We start from the raw sequence: 20,709 nt of genomic DNA, 5'->3' as shown, positions 1-20,709 counted from the left end.
TAGCTATTTATGTTTCATAACTAATAGATGATCCAGTAACGAGATCAAGCCTCAGAGAGGAACCCTATTAATTCTCAAACAAAACAAACATTCAGCTCCTGTTTCTCAAGTTTGCGGCAATCCAGAGATACACTTCCTGGCCACATGCTGCAATGCTGTGCCTCCTGACAATATGAGGATATTCCAACTGAGTTCTGGTGTGCTGCACAAACAAACTCCAACACTGCGGCATTCAGTGCAAACCAGAGAGATTTCCCTAATGACTCTAAGTTAGTAACTGACACAGGGAAATGGCAGAGGTACACATGGCAGTCACCTGAAAAGCTAAACAATCTCATCAACAACTCTTCCCACACACCACACAAGCCTGCATGTTGTACAGTCAGTTTAGCAGCAGAACAGACACAGTGGGAATGGACAGAGGGGAAATAAATAGCGCAGGATCAGCATGAAGAGAAGGCTGAAATGGAAGAGAAGGCGGGCTGAGTGTGAGGTGGGGGATTAGACATCATGGCCCCGTGACTTATATTTTCTCTCCATGCCTCACATGACGTGGTATGTCCAAAACCAGCCCGAACAGCTGAGAAAGCACAACACAAGCACAAAATGCCTCTCTCCCTCGCACAGTCACACACAGTCATCGGGATATTCCAAGTTACCAGGAAAAACCACACCTGCTGCTCCTGAATGGACAAATCAAGACAGATGGAATCTAAATGAAATCACACAACTGCCTTCTGAATACGTCAAATGACCAGATCAGACACGGATCACATAATCATGAAACCTAAAAATCACTTGTGCGACAGAAAATTCCAGACAGACAAAATGATGCCAGATGGAAAACTAGGGAAACCCCTCATTAATCATTTAATTTGTGTCAGCACTGCAATGCACGTGATGAGACTCTCCCCTGCCTCCTTCACAGTTTGCCTTTGAAATAACTTTGTCTAGTTTTAGGATATTCTCGCACTTCCCTAAACTGCTCAAATAGCTCATGTTGCTCTTATCTCCGCAACTTCACTTTTAAGTCATTAAGATCAGGCATATTGTTGCATCTCCCACTCAGTGTGGGACTGACTACAGCAAGAGAATTCCTGTTTCACCTGTGTGGGTGCCAAGATATCTGTCTCTGCCTGCGCCTGAGCTATTTCATGGACCGGTGACCAGTCCAGGGTGTACCTAACCCCCATGGGAAGGGCTCAAAGATGTATAAAGGGAAGATAAATGCCTAACATGTACTGACAAACTCAGTTCTGTTCCTTGGACAAGCGCATGCGCTGTAATAAATGCCTTATCTTCTGTTACTGCCGTCATATCTCATGTCCATCTCGTAGGCTTTTGTGTATGTTGTACCAAGGAAAACCCTGATAGTTACGCATTTTCTACAGTTAGATAACAATCCTTGCCAGTCAATTTGCTAATCTATGGCCTTCCTTTTTTATTTTGCATTTTACTGTCTCTCCTCTTGCTGGCCAGTGTCATCACAATGACTGTTGTTCATACAATTTTAAGAGATTGGCTGGATGGCCACTAAAACTGAACATAAATAGCAAAGGTAAATCTATGAGTAAGGCTGCATCAATCCACTGCCCATGTCTATGCAATTCCCAATCTCAAACGCTATTCAAGGATAGTCCCACAGACACTCGTATGAAACCTATTTTGGATGACGCTTACAAGCAAACTGAGAGAAATAGCAAAGACATTCTGGGTTTTACAGTGAGGAAGCGTGGCAGAAGGTTAAATTACAGTGTCTTATTAATGACATGCCTTGACAAAAACGGGGCAGGTGCTGCTGCCGTCGTCTAGACAACACAAAGCATAAGGTTCCTCTGCTGTAAAGCAGGCCAAGCAGAGCATTAAAGACTGGAATGAAAGAGGCGTGGGCCTTCCTCGTGATATGTAAGTGTAAGAGGGCGTTTGATAGAGAGCTGCACCAGAGGGTGTGAGAGTGTTTTTATTGTGACTCTCGCAGGAACTGTGCGTGCTGGAAATACAAAAGTATCAACGTAGCGTCATGAAACCCACCTGGGTGAAATCTCCATTCCTAGGAAAGCTGAGGGTGGATACGTCCATGTCAGAAAGTCCCGAGTAGATATCCATGTGCATATCCGGAATGTTGGTGGTAGTGCTGCTGCTTAAGTGGTATTGCCTAGAGGAAAAGAGAAGGTTTAGGATGTTTCATCACAACTTATCAAAGAAAAACTGACACCGACATGCTCTGATCAAACGTACCCAGAAGGGTACCGTGTCAACCCGATAAAAATCACAATCAGATTAGATATTTTTCTCACATATGTAATACGTGAAAACACTTTCAGTTTCATATGTCGACTAAAAAGCTGATCTACTGGCATACGACAATGTCTCTTGTAAGGACATTTGCCTTGGGGAAAAAATGATCTGAAACAAAGTATCCAAAGTTGGCCACAGCGACTTCGACTGTCCCAGATAAATGAAAGAGAAAAAAGAAACAAGAATCCTACGTCGGACAGACAGAGAAGCAAGGTTCCAGGTGACACACACAGAATGATAGTCAAGGGACAGAGAACAAAAGCAGCTCCTACCTGCTACAAGGATCCACGTTTCCTGAACACCAACCATGTCCTTGTGCCCCGTGTCAATAGCTGACACAAACCAAGAGACTGTGTATTCCCAGCATCGAGTATTTTCTCTTTCCTGCTGAATCAAGTTAGAACGTAGAGATCCACTGCGCTAATGTTGATGGGTAAAACAAAAGGAAAACTAAACCCATGTAAAGGTGAAACTCAAATTGTACCGTCCCATGTTCCTCTCATCCAATCAAGTGGCACGGCTCAAGCTCAGAGGGCTGGAGCTCCGCCAAAGCTATTCAAGGGATTTGGCTCTGTGTCCTCGACTGTGGGTTAGAGATCAGTGAGACTGACTGATTTAAGTTCATAACGCACCGAGAGGATGAAAGCTTATGTATGGAATCCAAACTATAGAAAGATGCTCCATGTGATTTCTTTACTTTTTCATTGAACAGCAAAGCCCAACAACAAGCAGCAGAAGTCAGTATTCAACCCTTTGATTTGATGCCGAATGTCCACATCCAACCTACATCATTTGGACCTCAACATTTTCTTTTTTAATTTTTTTTTAAATATAATTTCTGATTTGAGCCTAAATATTTACTGGCCGAGCATGCAACAACGTCATATGGCTTCAGCGGGAGTTTATGCAGTTGTCATCTAATAACAAACTAAAATCATTTTTAATTCAAGTTTTCAAATGATTGATTTACTTAAAGTTTGCTTTATGCCTTTTTAACATCATAATGTGGTCAAGTTGTTGCATTTCAGATGATGTTTCAGTGTTTCATTTCTTGGGAAATGAATGTGAAATTGAAAATGATGCTCCAGTTCTTTACATGTATACCTAGTGATGATAAACAGACGCGTGACTTTGAAGAAGGCGGACTGGCACAGTAGGATGTGACAAAACAACTCCAAGAAAGCTACTTCTTTCACCACATGAGAACGATTGCTTTTCACTGTGCTGAAATACCTTCTCGGTGATTAGCAACAGCTAAAACGTCCACAGAAAAGACACTAACGATTATCTGAGTTGGCTGGATGCCTGACAGGACAGTCAGCAGTGACATGCAACAACCAGTTGCTACGATTCCACGGAAGAACACTTTCTTCAGCTAGAACGATGACAACATACCATCATCATAGCACCAACTGTGTGCAACAAGTGAGCTTTGGGTTTTAGCATGGGGAAACACTCCCATTTGGCTGCAGGCAGTAAAAATGGTAACTAAAGCAGAAGAGACAGGCAGCAGTCCCGGTCAAATCACATTTTGGAGTAGATATGAGGAATTAACAGCTGTCTCATTGCATCAAGCGGAGAAGGAGGAGACCCTGACTTTGGAATTTGGTCTATGGCACAGGCTTATCTGTCATGACAACCTACTACAGCAAACTGATAAAATTTTTTTAAAAAAGTGGTCAGATCAGTCAGACTGCTGTCTCAAAAAAGCTCCTTTCATCACATGTACCACTCTCCTCCAATCTGGTGGCAACTGAAAGGGGTCGATGCTTTCCTGTAACATTTTGAGATGGCGATCTGACTCGATTGGACCTCGTTCCACATATGCATCACTTTCATCATGACAAATGTGTGGACTGCTGCAGCCACCTCAACACACACACACACACACACACAGCAGTGGTGGGTTAATCGGACATAAAAGCGGCTGTTCAGAGAAATCTCATAGGTCAGGTTACTGAAAAAACAACAGCACTGTTCAACCTTTCTCACTCTTTGGTTATACTGATATTTGTTGCAGCATCGAGTTGTTTGGTTCTCAGCATCTGAGTCAAATGAACGAGAGAAAGCCGTTTAAAAGCGTTCGAGCTGTAGCTTCTCCTCCCATTCTGAGCATGTAGAAATACCTTCAGCTTCTCCAATCCACCGCACTTTAGACTGAATGTATATTAGCTTGACGTGACTTTTGAAGATGAAACGAAATGTTCTCGTGTTTGTTCAACCTGAAGGAACTTGAACAGAAAAGCGACCAATGTTTGAGAGAGCGCATGTCATCGCTTTAATAGATCAATCGAATCAAAATAACTCAAATGTAACGGAAAAGCAGCAGGGGCGGTAATTCACAAATGACACATACACATTTAGTTTCCACTAGATTAATGGAACGCATTAGATGCTGAGGATCAAAAGGTCTATGATTTCTTCCGTTTTTTTTTACCAGCATGCAGTTCTACTTCACAAACCACAGCGAGAACTGAGCATTTGTTCCTCTATGTTTGAAAATATTCAGAAGTTCAATTAGATATGGCTGACATACATTAGGAAAATATCTGCAGGCAACTGGGAGACAAGCTCCAGTGTTAATTACATACAAGCATTATGTTCCCCCACAGCTGTGTTTGGGAACAAACACTAAATTTCCCACTAAATTGTGAATCATGTATTGTGATTCCTTTTCTTGCATTCACCAGAAAATGGGCACTAAAAGTCAGCCCTCCAGGGAAAAAAACGCAGAGGGAAGTTTGAGCTCATCTCCGATTCTTCACAAAATCATGCAAGCTGTCTATAATGCACCGGCCTCCTGGTTTTTGATCACATGCCTGTAAAGTAGACTGTGTGATTTTAAAGAGGTTTCCTTACAGATTTGACCATTTGAGCAAGCACATCATTTGCTCAAACACATTTTGCCCTCACTGGTGTAATGTGATCTATTCACTCCTCTACATGTTCTCAATGGCTATGTGAGCAGACAACTGAAGGCTTTCAAGCCTAATCAATTAAATTTTGACAGCAGAGTGCAAGTCAACGAAGCAGCGGCCAGCTCGAGCAGCAGGAGCTCACACAGGGCCGTGTGAAAAAGAGCCAGACTGAACATCAGATATAAAACAAGGCCAGATGGAAATGCAAAGACTGGAGTTTTACCCCCTCTGTCCTGTTTACTCAGTTGAAATGGTAACAGAGATGGATGCTGGAGCAAAAGTGGTTACAAAGAGTTGCACCGACATCAAGTGTCAGGCTGGTTTCAGAACATTTCTGGAATGTCACGCCATTGTAAAGACAAATAATCATTCACAAATGCTAACTTTGAAAACAGTCAACTCGAAAACTCGAAAACACACATCTTACTCGACACCACATATCCCTCAACTTTTTTTATCATTTCTGCACACTGTAAGACAGAAGGTAAGATAAGTGTCTTGTAAAACCTACTGGATGTCATGAAATTCCACTTTGAGTGAATTTGAAAACCACAGACTGTGCCTTCACGTCATTTGATGCTGTAGCTTTCAAGATGAAAAGAGCAGAGACTGTGTGTAGATACACAGAACCACACATCTTAGATTCAATCTACATATCAATAAACAACTCATCGATGAAAAAAGACAGACCCACTGCTGTTTTTTTCACAGATCTGTGTTGTCATAGCATTAAGACAATATCATTAAAAGCACCACCTCAGGCTCACATGTCCAATATACATACGACCTTCTACGTTAGACATCTGTTAAACAGTGAAAGCCTGATCTTCAACAGCTTCTGCTACATACCAGCATTACATAAGGGGTGGTTTTTTTAGTGTAGTCTTTCTCTTTTACTTGCATTCTCTTGGTTCCTCTCACGTTCTCTCTGAGATTTGCCTAAAAAGCCACAGTTGCATTAAGGAAAACTGCGTCCATATTAGAAACACAAATCCACCAAATCTGAGCAGATTCAGACCAAGACCAAGTATTCAGGTCGGCTGGTATAAAGAAGCGTGCTCGCCATTTTAGGCTGAGTGTTTCGGCCGTAATTTTCAAGCGCTAAAATGACGACGCGGTGGGGCGTTAACGATGCCAAAATATACAGTGACTGGGTGCTAAAACAGCGCCGTTTCTGCACATGCTGATAAGGGCTGGAGCTGCCTGTGATCTGTTGACATGCTGTTTAATCTAGACAAGAAATGCAGACAGAATGCTGCAGAGGCTCTGAATCACACTCTTACACACACACATCTCAACTGGGAAGGAACCAATCACATGTCATTAAGCAGTGAGGTCACAAAATCAGCTCCACATTGCAGGATGTTAGGTTTAGCCCCCCTGTAGTAAGCCTGACGTCAAGCCACCCACAACAGGAAATAACACTAGTCTGATAAAGCAGACCATATCAGTGGAGTACGCCGGTGTTGTTACGGTAAGTCACGTGCTGATTCGATTGGGTCACCGCACCAGGTGTCAGGAAATGTCATAATGGGATCATTTGTAAAATCTAAATCAACCTGAGATTTAAAAATGACAAATTCTTGTCGAAGCGGTTTTAAATTCAATTTGCTTTCATGCAGAATATTAGACTTAACAGTTCTGATGTATAAATTACTAACACGCATGCAGGGCCCACAGTGAAAAGGCAACTGCCTGTTCTGAGTGTTCACTGTGGCAGTTCGTATGGAACGTCCTCTTTCCGTGGAAACGTACTGTGGGCAGTTGCCCCAAACATCACTTCACTTGCAATATTTTCTGCTGCTGCCCTGAAATTCATACACGGTTTTGTAAAAACAACTTTGTAATAACTTACTGGTTTCCAGATTGCATAGGGCAGTGTATGCTGTATCCTGCCTGCTGAGAGAAGGATCCCCAGGAACCAGATGAGGCATACATTGAACTCTAAAAACACAAAAAATGAAACTCTGTCATTTTAGAGATATAGAAATAAATATACAACGCTGTATTGTTTTAATCTTAGGAGCTTTCTTATAATGGCAGCATGAAAAACAGACGATCTAAGACAGAATCTTTTCAGTGAATCTTTGCTAATAATAACGAGAAAAACTATTACTAAGATGCATTGATGACCTCCATTTTGTTACGATAGTTCTTAAGAATTATATGACGTCTTTGTCAAATGGAAAAGAACGTATTGGCTTTGTTTTGCTATAGTGTGACTGAAATAAAAGGCTCTGTCATGGTTACTTAAGCCAAATTACAAAACCCCTCTTTTTGATGAACGTTTCACTTTCATATGCCAGGGTATTGAGAAATTCTGCAGAATTTCTCCAGAATCATTTGTACATTACAACAGAGATATTAAAACCTTTGTGGTGCTCAAACATTTCTGGGACTGTTAAAGGGTAAATATCATGAAATCTGGAATGCAAAGTCAAATGAGCTGATTATCTGTTACAGGTAGAAGTGAGGAAAACTTGGTGACATGTTTTTTTACACGGAATTACAATTATCTCCGCAATAAGGATCACTTCCTCTCTTTTTTCCCAGATTATTAAACACATGCCATATGGACCAGTGTTCAGATATCTCTTAGTAAAAGGTAGCGTGTTTTGTCTGTAGTGTTTTTTGCACTGTATAAATGATAACAAAGTCCCACAGTGTACCTCAATGTTTGAGGCGGCCACAGAGAACAAGCTGCTGTCCAGCTGAGGGCCTTCTGGATGCAGGTAGTGCTCCCCGTCCATGGCCAGCGCTGAGGTGAGGGTGGGCATCAGACCAAAGCTTCACACATGACCAGGAGCTGATTCAAACCGGGTACCCGTCTACCGCCAAACACGTGCTGGCTGCGTATGAGATGGGACGTCTAACAAGGGCAAATGCTCTCCATGACCTGTAGAAGAAGGGGAGGAGACGCAGAAGAGAAAGAGAGATGGACAGAGATGTTAGCAAAGAGTTGGAGAGACATTTCTGACAAAGAGAATCAAGGTCACGTCAACATTTAGGAGAAATGTGAACGCTCACATCTTTATAAAAACATCTGAATCAAAACGGCAGAAGGCCTCTTTGTGGTACACATGCTGTTAGAGTTGTTACTTTGTTTTTAATGGAAAATGCATCATGTTTATGTACACTGATGGTGACATTTAGTACAATAGGCGTAGTGTTTCATTTAATTTCACAAGAAGACATGAATGGATTTTCACACTTATTCAATTCTAAAGCGCCAACATGATGCCATCTGCCCCGGCAACCACACAAACGCTTCTCAGATCTTATTCATAATGCAGAGTTAGAGATGGGAGTTATTGATCGACAGCCCTCATTAGCTGGTTGTCATCTGACATCAGCGAAGATTCAAAATTCATTAGAGACCCAATTCAAATGCCAGCATGAGGTCCATACATGTAGAGAAATGCTGAAAAAACAAATACACTTATGCTGTGCAGTGTGACACATTTTTACAAACAGAGAGAGAACACACACTCACTGTCAGTTTCTGCATGAAACCTATATGAGTGTATTATAGCTCAACCTGTACATGCCATCTACTTAACAACAGGACAGACTGGCTGGACCCACTCAGGCTTCACACCATGCCACAAGGCCTCCCACTCCTCCCTTGATCTTCCTAATGTGCACAAGAACATACGGCACTTTTGAACTGGTCTACAGATGTTGGACCTCTTTACACACGTTCCTTTTGAAAACCGTGAGGCATTTCGCTGAAACATTTGTATGCTCTCAAAGAACAGACAACAGATCCCTTTCCAGACAAAAATAGAGCCTACAAAAGGTTTTTGAAGGGAGAAATTATGCTCTAAATGTTTCCACGTGTGCTGGCCAAGCAAATAGCCAAATCAAAAGAAAAAGCTGAATTCTTCACCAATAATGTGATTTGCTATATTGTCTTCAATGACAGCTGATCTAAACTCAAACAATCAATCAATAGGACATTTTGGAACACATGTTAGTATTTTACCACCAGCACCACAACTCTAGATGAGAGAATATCTTCAGGAAAAATCCCCCCCTCATGAACAATCATTGCTGAGGTGCACCGAAGCCGTTCCTGCCACCGAGCTGAGACAGTAAAAGTTTTCTTCTTCCTCTTTAACGTGTCATCCATCTGTATATGAACCAAGGAAGTGGATAACAATAAAAGTTCAACTGCTGTTGACAAGCACTATCGTTCTAATTTAAGGGCTTGGGGGAAGAGGGATATCCTTTTGTTTAGATTTACAGCCAGTTGCATACTCTCATCATTTTAAAAGTGACCACTACTTTGTCCTGGTGTGATTAGATACAGAGACCAAACTGTAAATCAAATGCCAGCAGCTTGTACTTTTGCTACTTACAGGTAAGCTTTATAAAAAAATGTTTTTTTAAAAACTGAACTAATATAAGGTGCAGGAGGTCATCTTCGGCCCTCTCTCCCAGTATGCCCTGAGAACACGTGTGTTTCTCTTCTATGTTGCGGGTACACACTGTGCAAAACGTTGACTCCAAGTGAACTCTGGGAGCAGAACATGAAGCAAAACTGAATTTTATGGTAATCCCAGTCTAAATGCTAGACAAATACCCCGCAAATCTCTGAAGTTTGACGAGTGAAATCCTTCAGCACTTTGCACTACATGTCTGCTTAACATCAGTAACACTCTCTTGCCCCAAACTAATCAAACTGCTACGCTCCTTCCCCTCATCATTCCTTCCTCCAGTTTGCCCCCAATCTGGAACACAGGCCAGACGTGTTCACTGGGGACAAAGCTGAGGTAATAAATTCTAATAGAGTTCATGTGGATCTAAATAAGAGGACCTTTGTGTGTCTGAGTGCGTGCGTGTCAGAGAGACAGAGACCTAACCCAACATATTCCCTGCTCACATAGCCAATAGAAACAAAGGGAGGCCATTTTCCCTGCAGGCTGCCAGTGTGATACTGTCTGGATCAGGGTGAAACAAATGTGGGGGAGCTCAAAGCAAAGTACCAACTGAAAGATTACCTTGGCAGGAAGTCAGACACAGAAGGACATTATTTGGAAAGAAAAGAGTACTATACAAAAACAGTATTTGAGAAAGCTAAATATAATGTTTAGCAACTCTGTCTGACAAAATGATGGCTTCAGTCAAGACGAGACAGCTGAAATCACTTAAGTTTTCCTCTTTAGCCTCAGCAGACAAGCTCCCTGTCACTCCATCACCCTCTTTGACCTCCACCTCCAGCTTTCCAGCACCGTCACGTTTTCAAAATTTAAACTGTTTCTAGTTTAATATCCTTAATTAGATGAAGCAATTATTCCCCTGTCTTCCTAAAACATCCTTCTACCTTGTCCCCCCCCCCTACCGCCAACAGAGACGCCACCCTCCAAGACCATTTTATAGACCGTCTCTTAGCAACAGAATAATGTGTCTTTTGCTGTCCCCTAGTTCCACAACCCCCAGCTCTCCAGAGAGCGTCTGAGGATAATCGATACTGATTATTGTAAGAGTGGTCCCAGATATCCCCTTCCTGTAAGGCCTCTCATTACCGGAAAGCAGCAGAACCCCCTGCTACTCCTAACTCCTGCAGGGAGTAAGAGGGAGGTGACGAAGTAAGCTATCACTAGGAGGAAAAGGGTTATCAGTATGCGAGAGAAAGAAAAACAAAGATATGTTTCTCACTGCAGCATTAGGGAGACAATGCAAACAAAAGCATGAGAAATAAGAGTAGATCCTTGTTTTTGAACATATATTTCCAGATTATTGTCTGTATCAGGGCTCAAAAGCTAAATGTGAATGCGAAGGACAAAGGAAGAAAGCACATATACCAACAGAGAAAAATGCACATCATGGATGCTTAATATTACACCGTTTTTGCACAATGCACAAGTATGCTGTTTAAACTTTCACGCTACTGAAGCCCGTCCATGCTGAACTGAAATAAACTGAGTCTTCTGGAGCCTAATCTCTTCAATCCGTTCATTACGTCAAGGGTTACAGCTGGTTTTTGTGCCTCTACCTCTCTCCCTGGGTGGTCTGATGTAAGCGCTCGCTGCGGGCAGATTAAGCCATTTCAGCTGCCGAATTTGCCGAACCTTTTAAAAACTGAAACAAACCCCTAAACCTAGTCGCATAACAAGTCATTGGCAAGAAACTGGAAGTGCCAACATGGGGATTTAGTGACTTGTGATATCTCGTGACTGAACAACGCTCTAGGCTGCTTTGTTTCCCTAAGCTGCTTGAGTCACAGAGGTTAACAAGCAGCACACCTCCATCATTCTAAAAGCACAAGATGAGATTTAAATGCGGAGTGCACCTTGCATGTACTATAGGCGAAAGGTAGTGATACTGATGTCACCCCGATGGTGGGAAAGTGGCCATTACTACCAGAGCAGAGCACATGGAGATCACCTTGAGAAGTGTGACTTCCTTAAGCTGCTAAATCACAATTAATTCTCACGAGGAGAGTCCCCATGTGTGCCCTATCACACAAGCAAATGAGCGGTCACATGTGGAGTGTTGATACAAAATATCAGTTTTCCATACGATGCCATTCCTGTGCGTAAACACACGTTATGAGTAAAGACATCTCATCTCGCACAAATGCAGCTTTCAAGCATTCTGGTATCAATATTGTACAAAATGTCTCTTTTAACACAGCAATAAGACCAGTGCTTATAGGAAATTAATGACAGGACATTCTGCGGGACAGAGTCGCAGTTATTGTCCCACATTCTCTAATCTCCTTCTGTCCTGCAGCATAAAATCAAGGTTCATTCTTTCCAACCTCATCCCTCTGAGGTGACATCTGTGGCCACATCATTTCTCATATGCACTCCTTTACTTCCAGTCGCATTCACCTCATCTCTTCTAGCGGGCATTGTCAAATCCTTCCTAAAGTGCGGGGAACATCCCTAAACGATTTTGTTCGGCCGGTTGAGTTTGCGTGTGCGACACTGGCTGAAAACTCATCTGGTCACTTTCCGTTTTCACACACATTTACGGGTGCTTTACTTTATCATCGTCATTATTTTTTGAAGTCTGTCCGTTTTTATGAGCTCAGTTGTGTGGTAGTGTGGAACAGATACAGCTGAGCAGCAGGTTCACTGGAGAGTGAGTGTTTATGAGGGAACATGATGATAAAAAATAGACGACGAGACCAGTTTTAACAGATATATAGTGAGACAGTGTGCCACTTGGCACAAACATGTCAAATTCATGTTAGAAATTCATAAACACATAGGACCAAGGCAGTCTGACTGAGAGGGACGCCGACCAAAACAAATACTGTAAATGAAAGAGGCACATTAGGTGTCTGTTCTGTCGTGGCTTGCTTTCTCTCTGCCACTTTGAGTTTCTCTGTGGTCATCTTGTGTCTCTTTGAGGTCAGTGTGATCATTCTGCATCTCTCTGCAGCTGGTTCTTTTTGGAAGTGAAGCACAGAGGCCAGCGGGCCTGCTCCGTAATCCCTCCATCAAAGTAACACAGCTGCACTTTTAACATCCACTGCCGTGATGTCGGCGTACAAATTTCTCTCATCTGACGGGCATCCCTCTGCAGGCATCTGTCATTGTCTTTCCTGCCGAAGTCTGCATCTGTCCTCGCTGCTAACAAGCCGACTTACAACGATCATTCGGTCCAATGAACAGCACTCCCTCATCACCAGTCTGTGTCCATCAGTATCACAAGTAATCAGGTTAGAAATGATCATGGGCCAGCTGCCTTACACCAGAGCAGCAAGGGGGCTGTTAGCTGGTTATGATTGCCTTGACTGGCTGGATTCATTAGCTACTGTGATGAAATATTCATAAAAGGAACAAGTTACTTCCCAGGGCTCAATCATTCAAACAGCTTACATTATTAATCAGCACCTTTTTTCGACACAAAGGGTCTATACTTGCCACTGTATGGACACGCACAGTATGACGCATCCCCTTAAGCACACAGACTTTAGCTACCTTTCTTTTGCAATTTCCTATGATTGAACTTTCATTTAGTGTTACAGTGATGGCAATAAAAGGGCTGCAAACAGCCCAGTAACCGAATAGGATACTGTACAGCGAACAATGATCGGATGACTGTGCAACTGGTTCCGCTATCTTATCAAATGCGGGGAAATGGCCACATATTTAGTTGTAAGAGTATGTCATTATTGCATTTCTCCCATTCAAATATTTATCAAACTGTCCCTCTGGATTGAGACAGCACAGGAACACATTAAACAAACGGGAAGTTATTTGAAAGATCTGGTCCAACAGCAGGGTTCAAAGATTAAGCTGATAATGACAATGAATCATAATTAGATCTTCATTAACCCCTTCCAAGAGGCCATTTAGCAAGTTTGTCAAGGCAATTAATATCTTTGAGTAAAAACACCACCTGAACGAGTCATCAAAGTCATTCATCCATACAGAAAGAGCTTAATTCGGTTTTTGGGATTAGATGATGGCTTTGTTGTGCCACATAAGCTAAATGTGCTAAAGTCAAGATGAAAAAGCACTAAGGAACAGAGAAAAGAACAGGTGAAGGCACAGCTGACTCTGGCTATGGGGACAGAAACAGAGGAGCACAAAGAGCAAAGAGGGAGTAAAACATCAAATAAAACAATAATTTACAGCACGATGGCACTCATTTCAGAGATAATACCTCTGCTTCAACTTCAACCACCAGCACCCCCAGAAAGAGATCAAAGACTGACAAGATTAAAGAGTGAACACTCCACTGAGCTGCCTCTTTGCCCCGTTTTCCTGCATCATCTAATTCTCCCCAGAGTAAAAGATGGTGACTGATCCTAGTTGGATGCAGCTCTTTAGCTTTATTGCTCTGGCTGAACTAGTTAGGCGTAAAGACAACTGCATATTTTGCCCTAAGACATTAAAACTCAGGTACTTATTACATTAACAGACAAATAATACGTCAATAAGGGTTTTACTTTATCACAAACACATAAGCGAAATAAGCATATTCACTCACACAAGCAGCAATCTAAGCTGATCTAATCACAAGGGTTTATATAATCTAAAACTGCATGATGGATATGTAATAACTGTAATGAAACTTCCAATCCGTCTTAAAACGGTCAAATATTGAATTTCAGTTCCTTGTAATGATTGTCAAATAATACAAGGGAAAGAAAATCGGAGCTGTATGTAAATATTAACCCATTAAAACTTCAACAACGGGCTGTATAGATACGGTAACAGTTTGCACGTTTAGAAGGTCCTTTTCGGGTCATTGGGTTAAAAAATAAAATAACACACCTCCCACCTTTTTGAAGTAGTCTACTCATATCAGCCCTTTCATTTCTCAAAATGAGGACCATCTCCTTCTTCATTTATGTCACACTCCCACTGTACAATCTCACTGTTTCCATCACTTGTCCCATATTGTCTCGCTGATATTTCTTTCTCTTACCTACGGGCTGTTATACGCTTATTTTTATCCTCTACTGTTGTGTGGTAACCGGCTGTATGTCGGCATGACCTGTCTTTGCCTACATTCACCACGCTCTTGTCCCCACTCCTAAGACAGCAAGCCTCTGCAGTTCGCTGCTGCTTCTCACAAAGTCTGATCCCCAGAGAGATCCCGCGGCTCATCTGAGGCCGCTGAATCTCCACCCATCCCTGTTGTGGGTATTGAGTCAGTCAGGACACCCAACAAAAGCGAATTTCACAAGAGGAAAACATGGCATAGAACAGTAAATGGTTAGGACCACTGAAATGCAGTGCACAACAAATGACTTGATCTTGATGACTGAAATTCTGTGAACTGCGCTCCGTCACTGTTTAAACCCCAGCCCCACTGCTGAACTCCCCTCTAACTGACCTCACTTCTCTGACAGGCGTGAGAATACTGCAGCACATGTAGAGCAGCAGGGAGCCTGTCTGTGTCTGTCTGCTATGCCAGGTTCAGTTCAGTTCATCGTTTCTAATTAGCCAAGAGCGGGCCGATCCTCTGAGGATGAATTCAGAGTCTTTAACTTTAACCTCAGTGCAAGATGGTAAAGCATGCTGAGCATCAGACAGGCACAGAACATACTTAAATAATTACCTTAGCGTGAAGGGAAGACAAAACAAAGGTGTAAGTCAAAAATGCTGCATGAAAGTCATAAAGAACTAGCACAGATCCCACATGAATAGTAAACATTTCAGAATTGGGGTGGTCCTTCACGCACAAGACAGAACTAGTTAATTGTTGCCTGTTGATGTAATCAAAGGCATGTAACGTTTAAAGGTGTAATGTGCAACCTCATAGAACCACTGACTGTAGCATAAGAGCAGCAGAACAACACAAAACTGAAAGAAAAACCTAAGTTGGAGCCAAAATAGCTCATAAATACGTATTTCTTGATTAAAAAGAAAAGCTCAGCTCATATCCGTGTCTTTGGGACCCTTTACATGCCTTTCAAGCCAAAACTGACATGCCTTGTTGCACATCTACTTCATGTGTGAAAGCACAGAGGCCGATTGTGTGGACTGAAGTTGATCTGCTACGGATATGCCTTTGAGTTGGCAAGGAAGGGAGAAACAGAGGCAAAGCAGGCTATGTGCATAAGGGCAAACGGCGTCATGGAACTCATCAACAGTACTATCGTCACTCAGATGATTCGGAAATCCACACACTGGTGTTTGTGAGCACACACCAGTGTGGGGCTGAGCCGCCTCTGTCTGGCATATGTATACTACAAAAGACAAAGAGGTGAGTTAACAGGGACGTCTATTTTGCGTCGCGAAGCTGCAACCGATATGTGAAAAGGGCTTCTGTTTGAATCTTTTCAACCAAACAAGGTGTGTCATTCAATAAAGGAAATAGAAGAAATATGCTTGCTCTGGAAGAGTTTGTGCATGCCCTGGCATTATGAACAAAGACTTTCTGAGCAGGAAATGGAAATACAAGGCAGGCAGAGAGATAAAGAGTTTGTACTCTAGTAGGAACACCAATACATAGCTGTACATTCACATGGCGAGTGTCTGTTTTCCGCAGTATAAAGGTTCAAAGTATTATACTTTGGAACTTTATAGTGGAAAATTGAGTTAAATTAAATCCTCCAACAACATGTCCTTTGGTGTGGCTGAGCCTGGTCCACTTCACTTTTTTTTCCTTTTTAAATCACAGGATAGTACAGCCCGTATACACAAACTCTAAGGGAGAGGGTCTATGTGCAAAAACATTTGATCTATTATCAGGGCTCTGATTTCAACAGCTGTGTCGTGTGTTAAAATGAACAAAAACGTTTGTGTAACACGGTATTTTTCCATGTCCCTGTGACTGTATGTTGGCTGATCCCAGTAATAAAAATAAATCTGCACTTATTAACTCAGGATACAGTTAGAATCCGTTTTAAGCTTTTCTTAGCATATGTTGCTAAATAATCTTGCAAACATCTGGCGTCTAAGTCCAACCCCTGCTACATCATCACAGTGGAGCCAAGCTGGTGCACAACAGCAAATAACTAGCATAGCACAGATGACTAAATGCTTGGTGGTTAGACAACATCTGAACTTCGAGTGAGCCGACATAACAGCCAGACACAACAAAAAATATAACTTCACGTTCACTTTAAGAGTAAAAAAAGAGACAACATGTGTTGTTTTTTCAATCTATTTGACGTGGGCATCGAGGAAAACAACAAACAAAAACCTTAGGTGCTACACCTGAGTCTTAGAATGGTGGTGAACACCCTGCTGTCTACTCAGGCAGCGAAAGTCTTGTTTACATTCTCAAGAATTTGAAGGCTTTCACCAACATTGAATGAAAGCGACATAATGTATCAGCAGCACTTGGTCGTAAATCATGTCATTGATAATGAAAGAAAAAGCTGGTGTCTGCACTTCTGGTCTTTTCCTTAAAAGAGACATTAGTCCATCTGGACAATGTCAAGTGACTGAGGCATTTTTGTGCGCGAGAAAGGTAAGGTGAGATAAATAAAGAGGCTGCCAACAGCACAAACACATATACGACCGGATGAAGTGGGTCATGGTACAGCACAGGGTTAACCTGAGAATAAATTTGCTCCTCTCCGCATCGGGGCAGACAGATCCATACAGGATGTCAATTCCCCTTTCTGGCTGGAAACAAGTTACACTTCCCTAAACGATACATTGAAACAAACATCATCAGGTGGAATTAACTGTAAAAAAAAAGAAAAAAAAGAGTAGTGACGAAAAAAATCACTCTAAAAACTATGCTGCACATAGTACTTTGGGTGTGACGTGTTTGTTAAAGAGGGAGAGGTCTACTTACAAATGCAAATACACGGAGCGCCAGTTAGCTCAACTGGTTTAGCGGGCACTTCTCATGCAGAGGCTGAAAGTCCTCAACATTGCCAGCATGGCCTCCAGTCCTGGCCTGTGCCTCTTTGTTGCAAACAGAAGGCTCTGTTTTTGCCTGTTTCCCATCTAGCTTTTTTTCAACATTAAGGCCACGCGTGCCACACCGATGTCTAACAATCTTTTTACTTCTTTAAACGCACAAAGACCTGACAAACAAATAAAAAAAGGAAACAAAATCGATGAGGCCATTCCAAAAAACGCCGGACAAATTATCATAACCTAACAACACGGTCTCTCGAGCCACTTCCTTAAAATTAGTTTGAACTGGTGTTGTATTAAACTGATTTCATTAAAGTAGAGGGCCAAAGAGGACGTATAAGGATTAAAAGCTCAGCCTGTTCAGCTTTTTTTTTTACTCATTTCAAAGCACCCACAAAACAAAAAGAAATGATTTGATTGGTTGTTTTGTCTAAAGTAAATGCAACTAATTTGTATAGATTAGGTAAAGAAGGTTGTGCTATGTGCTATTGTATTGATTTTTTCCCAAGTAGATTAGATGTCACGCCTAAAATACAGCACATAAGGCCACTCTACTGCCTGTTCCATTCCAAGCCTTTTATATCCTCCATGCTGCATGTCAGGATTCAAATAACAATTGCTCCTCTTCCCTGTTTATCACATGGATTTGGTTGTAAATCTAAGCTGATGACTGAAAAAAACTATTCAATCATCCACAGAAACTAATAACTCTCTCATATTTCCTCCCTGAATGAGTTCCACTTTGAAATTTTTGTTTGCTTTTCTCAGAAAGAATTTGACACACTTTTCCTCAAAAAACCTTAAGACAAAGCAGTGGGGCATGCAGGACTATAACATGCTTCCCTGCATTTCAGTGATCGCTCATGTGGCTTGGGAGACATACACACAGCCTTCAGTTCTGGAAACCATAGAACATAATGTACTCGGTCATGCAGCACTTGTTTGTTCCTTGTGACGTGTAGAACTGAGCTCTACAGCCCCAAATTCTGAACCTTTATCAGCTGTCCTTTCTCTCTCCTCTGACCAAAAAAACATATTATGTTTCATGCATGAACTGTTACCTAATGAAGGCCAGATTCCAGGAAAGCAGGAACTGAATCAAACAGATTACCTAGTACCGATTCCCCTCCTCCACTCCACATTTTTCAGTCTCACTCTAATCAACCCATGGGCTATAAATGAGATTTATCACTGGCATCACTTGAAGAAGGGAGCAAAAAGGAGCCAGCAAAGACGAGGGGGAGAGGGAGAATGAAGGCCGGTCAAAAACAGCAGGGGGCATGAACCATGGATCACTACTGAGCTCACCGAACATGAGGAAAGATCAGGTCATTTTCGAGTGACAACTGTAGTGAAGGCATCAAAGAAAGCCTGAACATTACATCAACATTTCAGAAAATGCATCTTTATACCTTTAAATGTAATCTGACTAACTTGCTGATCCGGCTTTGTGATATGCCCTCATATTCTCTGTGCATCTTCCTTAAAGTTACTGCAGGCTATAAACACCGTACAAACAGATCTTGTGTTTTGTGACCCTCAAAGTCCCCGAGGAGCACGCAACCATCCATTGTCTGGCACAGCGAAAAGTAAAAAAAGGGGGAGCCGTGTGGGATAAGCACACACATAAACACACACAGACACAGAGGCTACCTTCAGTAATATTCCTGCGTCAAAAAGAAACCCAAGACAGAAAAATGTTTTCACCGCCATTCGTTTGTCTCTCTGTCTCAAAGATTTGGGGAAACCTCCTGAGTCGAACTTAATGAAACTTGGAACCCTGGCGTTGGTCCACATACATCCAATAGTCAAAAAGTAGCCTGCATTATTTGTTTGATTTATTTCAATTGATTTGGTTCAATCAAATCAATATCTCTTGATGTATGCAAAGCATTTTATTGCAGGTGTAATAAATGTGAAAAAAAAACAAAAAAACATCCTGTCTGTTGCTATAAAAGTCTGAGAGGAAGAGCCAGCCATGGCTGCATGAGGGATTTGACAACAAACGACACCAAGGCCATTGACTGTCATTGGGGGGGGGGGGGTCACTTGACTAAAACTGTGAGAGGAACGAGCATGTTGCTCATTTCACAGCAAGGGGGGATGACATAATTAGAAAGATAGCCAGCCACCATGGCAACCCACTGTGTCAAGGTTTGACTAGTCTTTGCTGCAGGCAACACACACACAGTGGAAACCAAAGACAGAAAATTGCAGGAAAGCAAAGGGACCAGAGGGGACAGCTTTTGTGAGAGCAATTTTCACTCGGTTCTGGTCACTCCTTAATATCCCGATGTGTTCTGTCTAAATTGCATCAAGCCAGCATTTTTATATTCTTTAATTTGCCTTATTTGAAAAAAACAGAAGACAATCATTAAAGAGAGCACCTATGACATGTATACAGGCTACTTTAGTTTACTGTAGGCGGTTAGAAATTACACAGTGTTGCGTGCATAACACGCAATACCATCTTGATAAAGAAAAACAATGTGTGTGTTATAATCAGGTAATGATTATGTTGCTGTACAAAGTTTATTATAACCCCAAAATGATCGGAACTTCTAGCTTTTCCATTTTGATCTATTAACACGGTACGTTAGCGGCTGGGGCAACACCTCGGCCAGCTTTGCGAAAACGTCCATAGTTTTGAACTAACTCAAGGTGCCCGGAGACTATTCTGAAGTGCATCTTTCCTCTAACTCAATTCCCACAATGTACACATATATCCAATGAAAGTCCATATATGTAACCCTGAACTTTGAGAAACGATTACAAACAACCAGTACCGGTGTAAACCGGAATGTGGCTTTCACCGAAGAAACGTACTCTTGTATCTACTCAGCACAAAGGAAAGCAGCCAAGGCTTTAAGTACAGTGTTACTACCACTAATGTTAGCTTGCCAGACGATGAGCGATACATTTAACAAGAGATATACGTATTTCTGGCAAACGGTGGCTATCAAATAGCCACGATTAACACACTTGGTTTTCTCAGGCAACAATCGTGGGAGGCAAAGAGGAGCAAGAACCAATATTAGTTGCTAAAACAAGCTATATTTTGGACAGATAATGGTGCTAGCTAGGTTAGCATTTCTTGTAGCCGTTTTTCCGACTTTGGGTATGCTTGTTTTGGACTCAGCTTGAGACCGCCGTTGGCATAACAATGGGATCCACGTTACTCCAGACAATCTGGAGATTTCAAT

The 20,709-nt window shown here is 42.0% G+C and overlaps 1 protein-coding gene across 2 annotated transcripts in view; it reads right to left on the bottom strand.

The window, feature by feature from the left end:
* The window catches only part of sbno2b (strawberry notch homolog 2b), a 53,449-nt gene that overhangs the window by 32,175 nt on the left and 565 nt on the right, over positions 1-20,709 (bottom strand). For both annotated transcript variants that reach the window (XM_072389790.1, XM_072389791.1), the window contains exons 2-4: positions 7,886-8,112; positions 7,072-7,160; positions 2,032-2,155 (exon numbers count right to left, since the gene is read on the bottom strand). In XM_072389790.1, coding sequence (XP_072245891.1) covers positions 2,032-2,155; positions 7,072-7,160; positions 7,886-7,993 — 321 coding nt within the window. In that variant the 5' untranslated portion in view covers positions 7,994-8,112. The remainder of the gene's footprint in view (positions 1-2,031; positions 2,156-7,071; positions 7,161-7,885; positions 8,113-20,709) is intronic.

Source organism: Leuresthes tenuis, unplaced genomic scaffold (assembly GCF_036924035.1).
Source record: "Leuresthes tenuis unplaced genomic scaffold, fLeuTen1.0.hap1 SCAF_7, whole genome shotgun sequence".
In the NCBI taxonomy this organism is placed as follows: Eukaryota; Metazoa; Chordata; class Actinopteri; order Atheriniformes; family Atherinopsidae; genus Leuresthes; species Leuresthes tenuis.
Note: the sequence above shows the minus strand (reverse complement) of the source record. Positions and strands in the feature narration are given on the sequence as shown.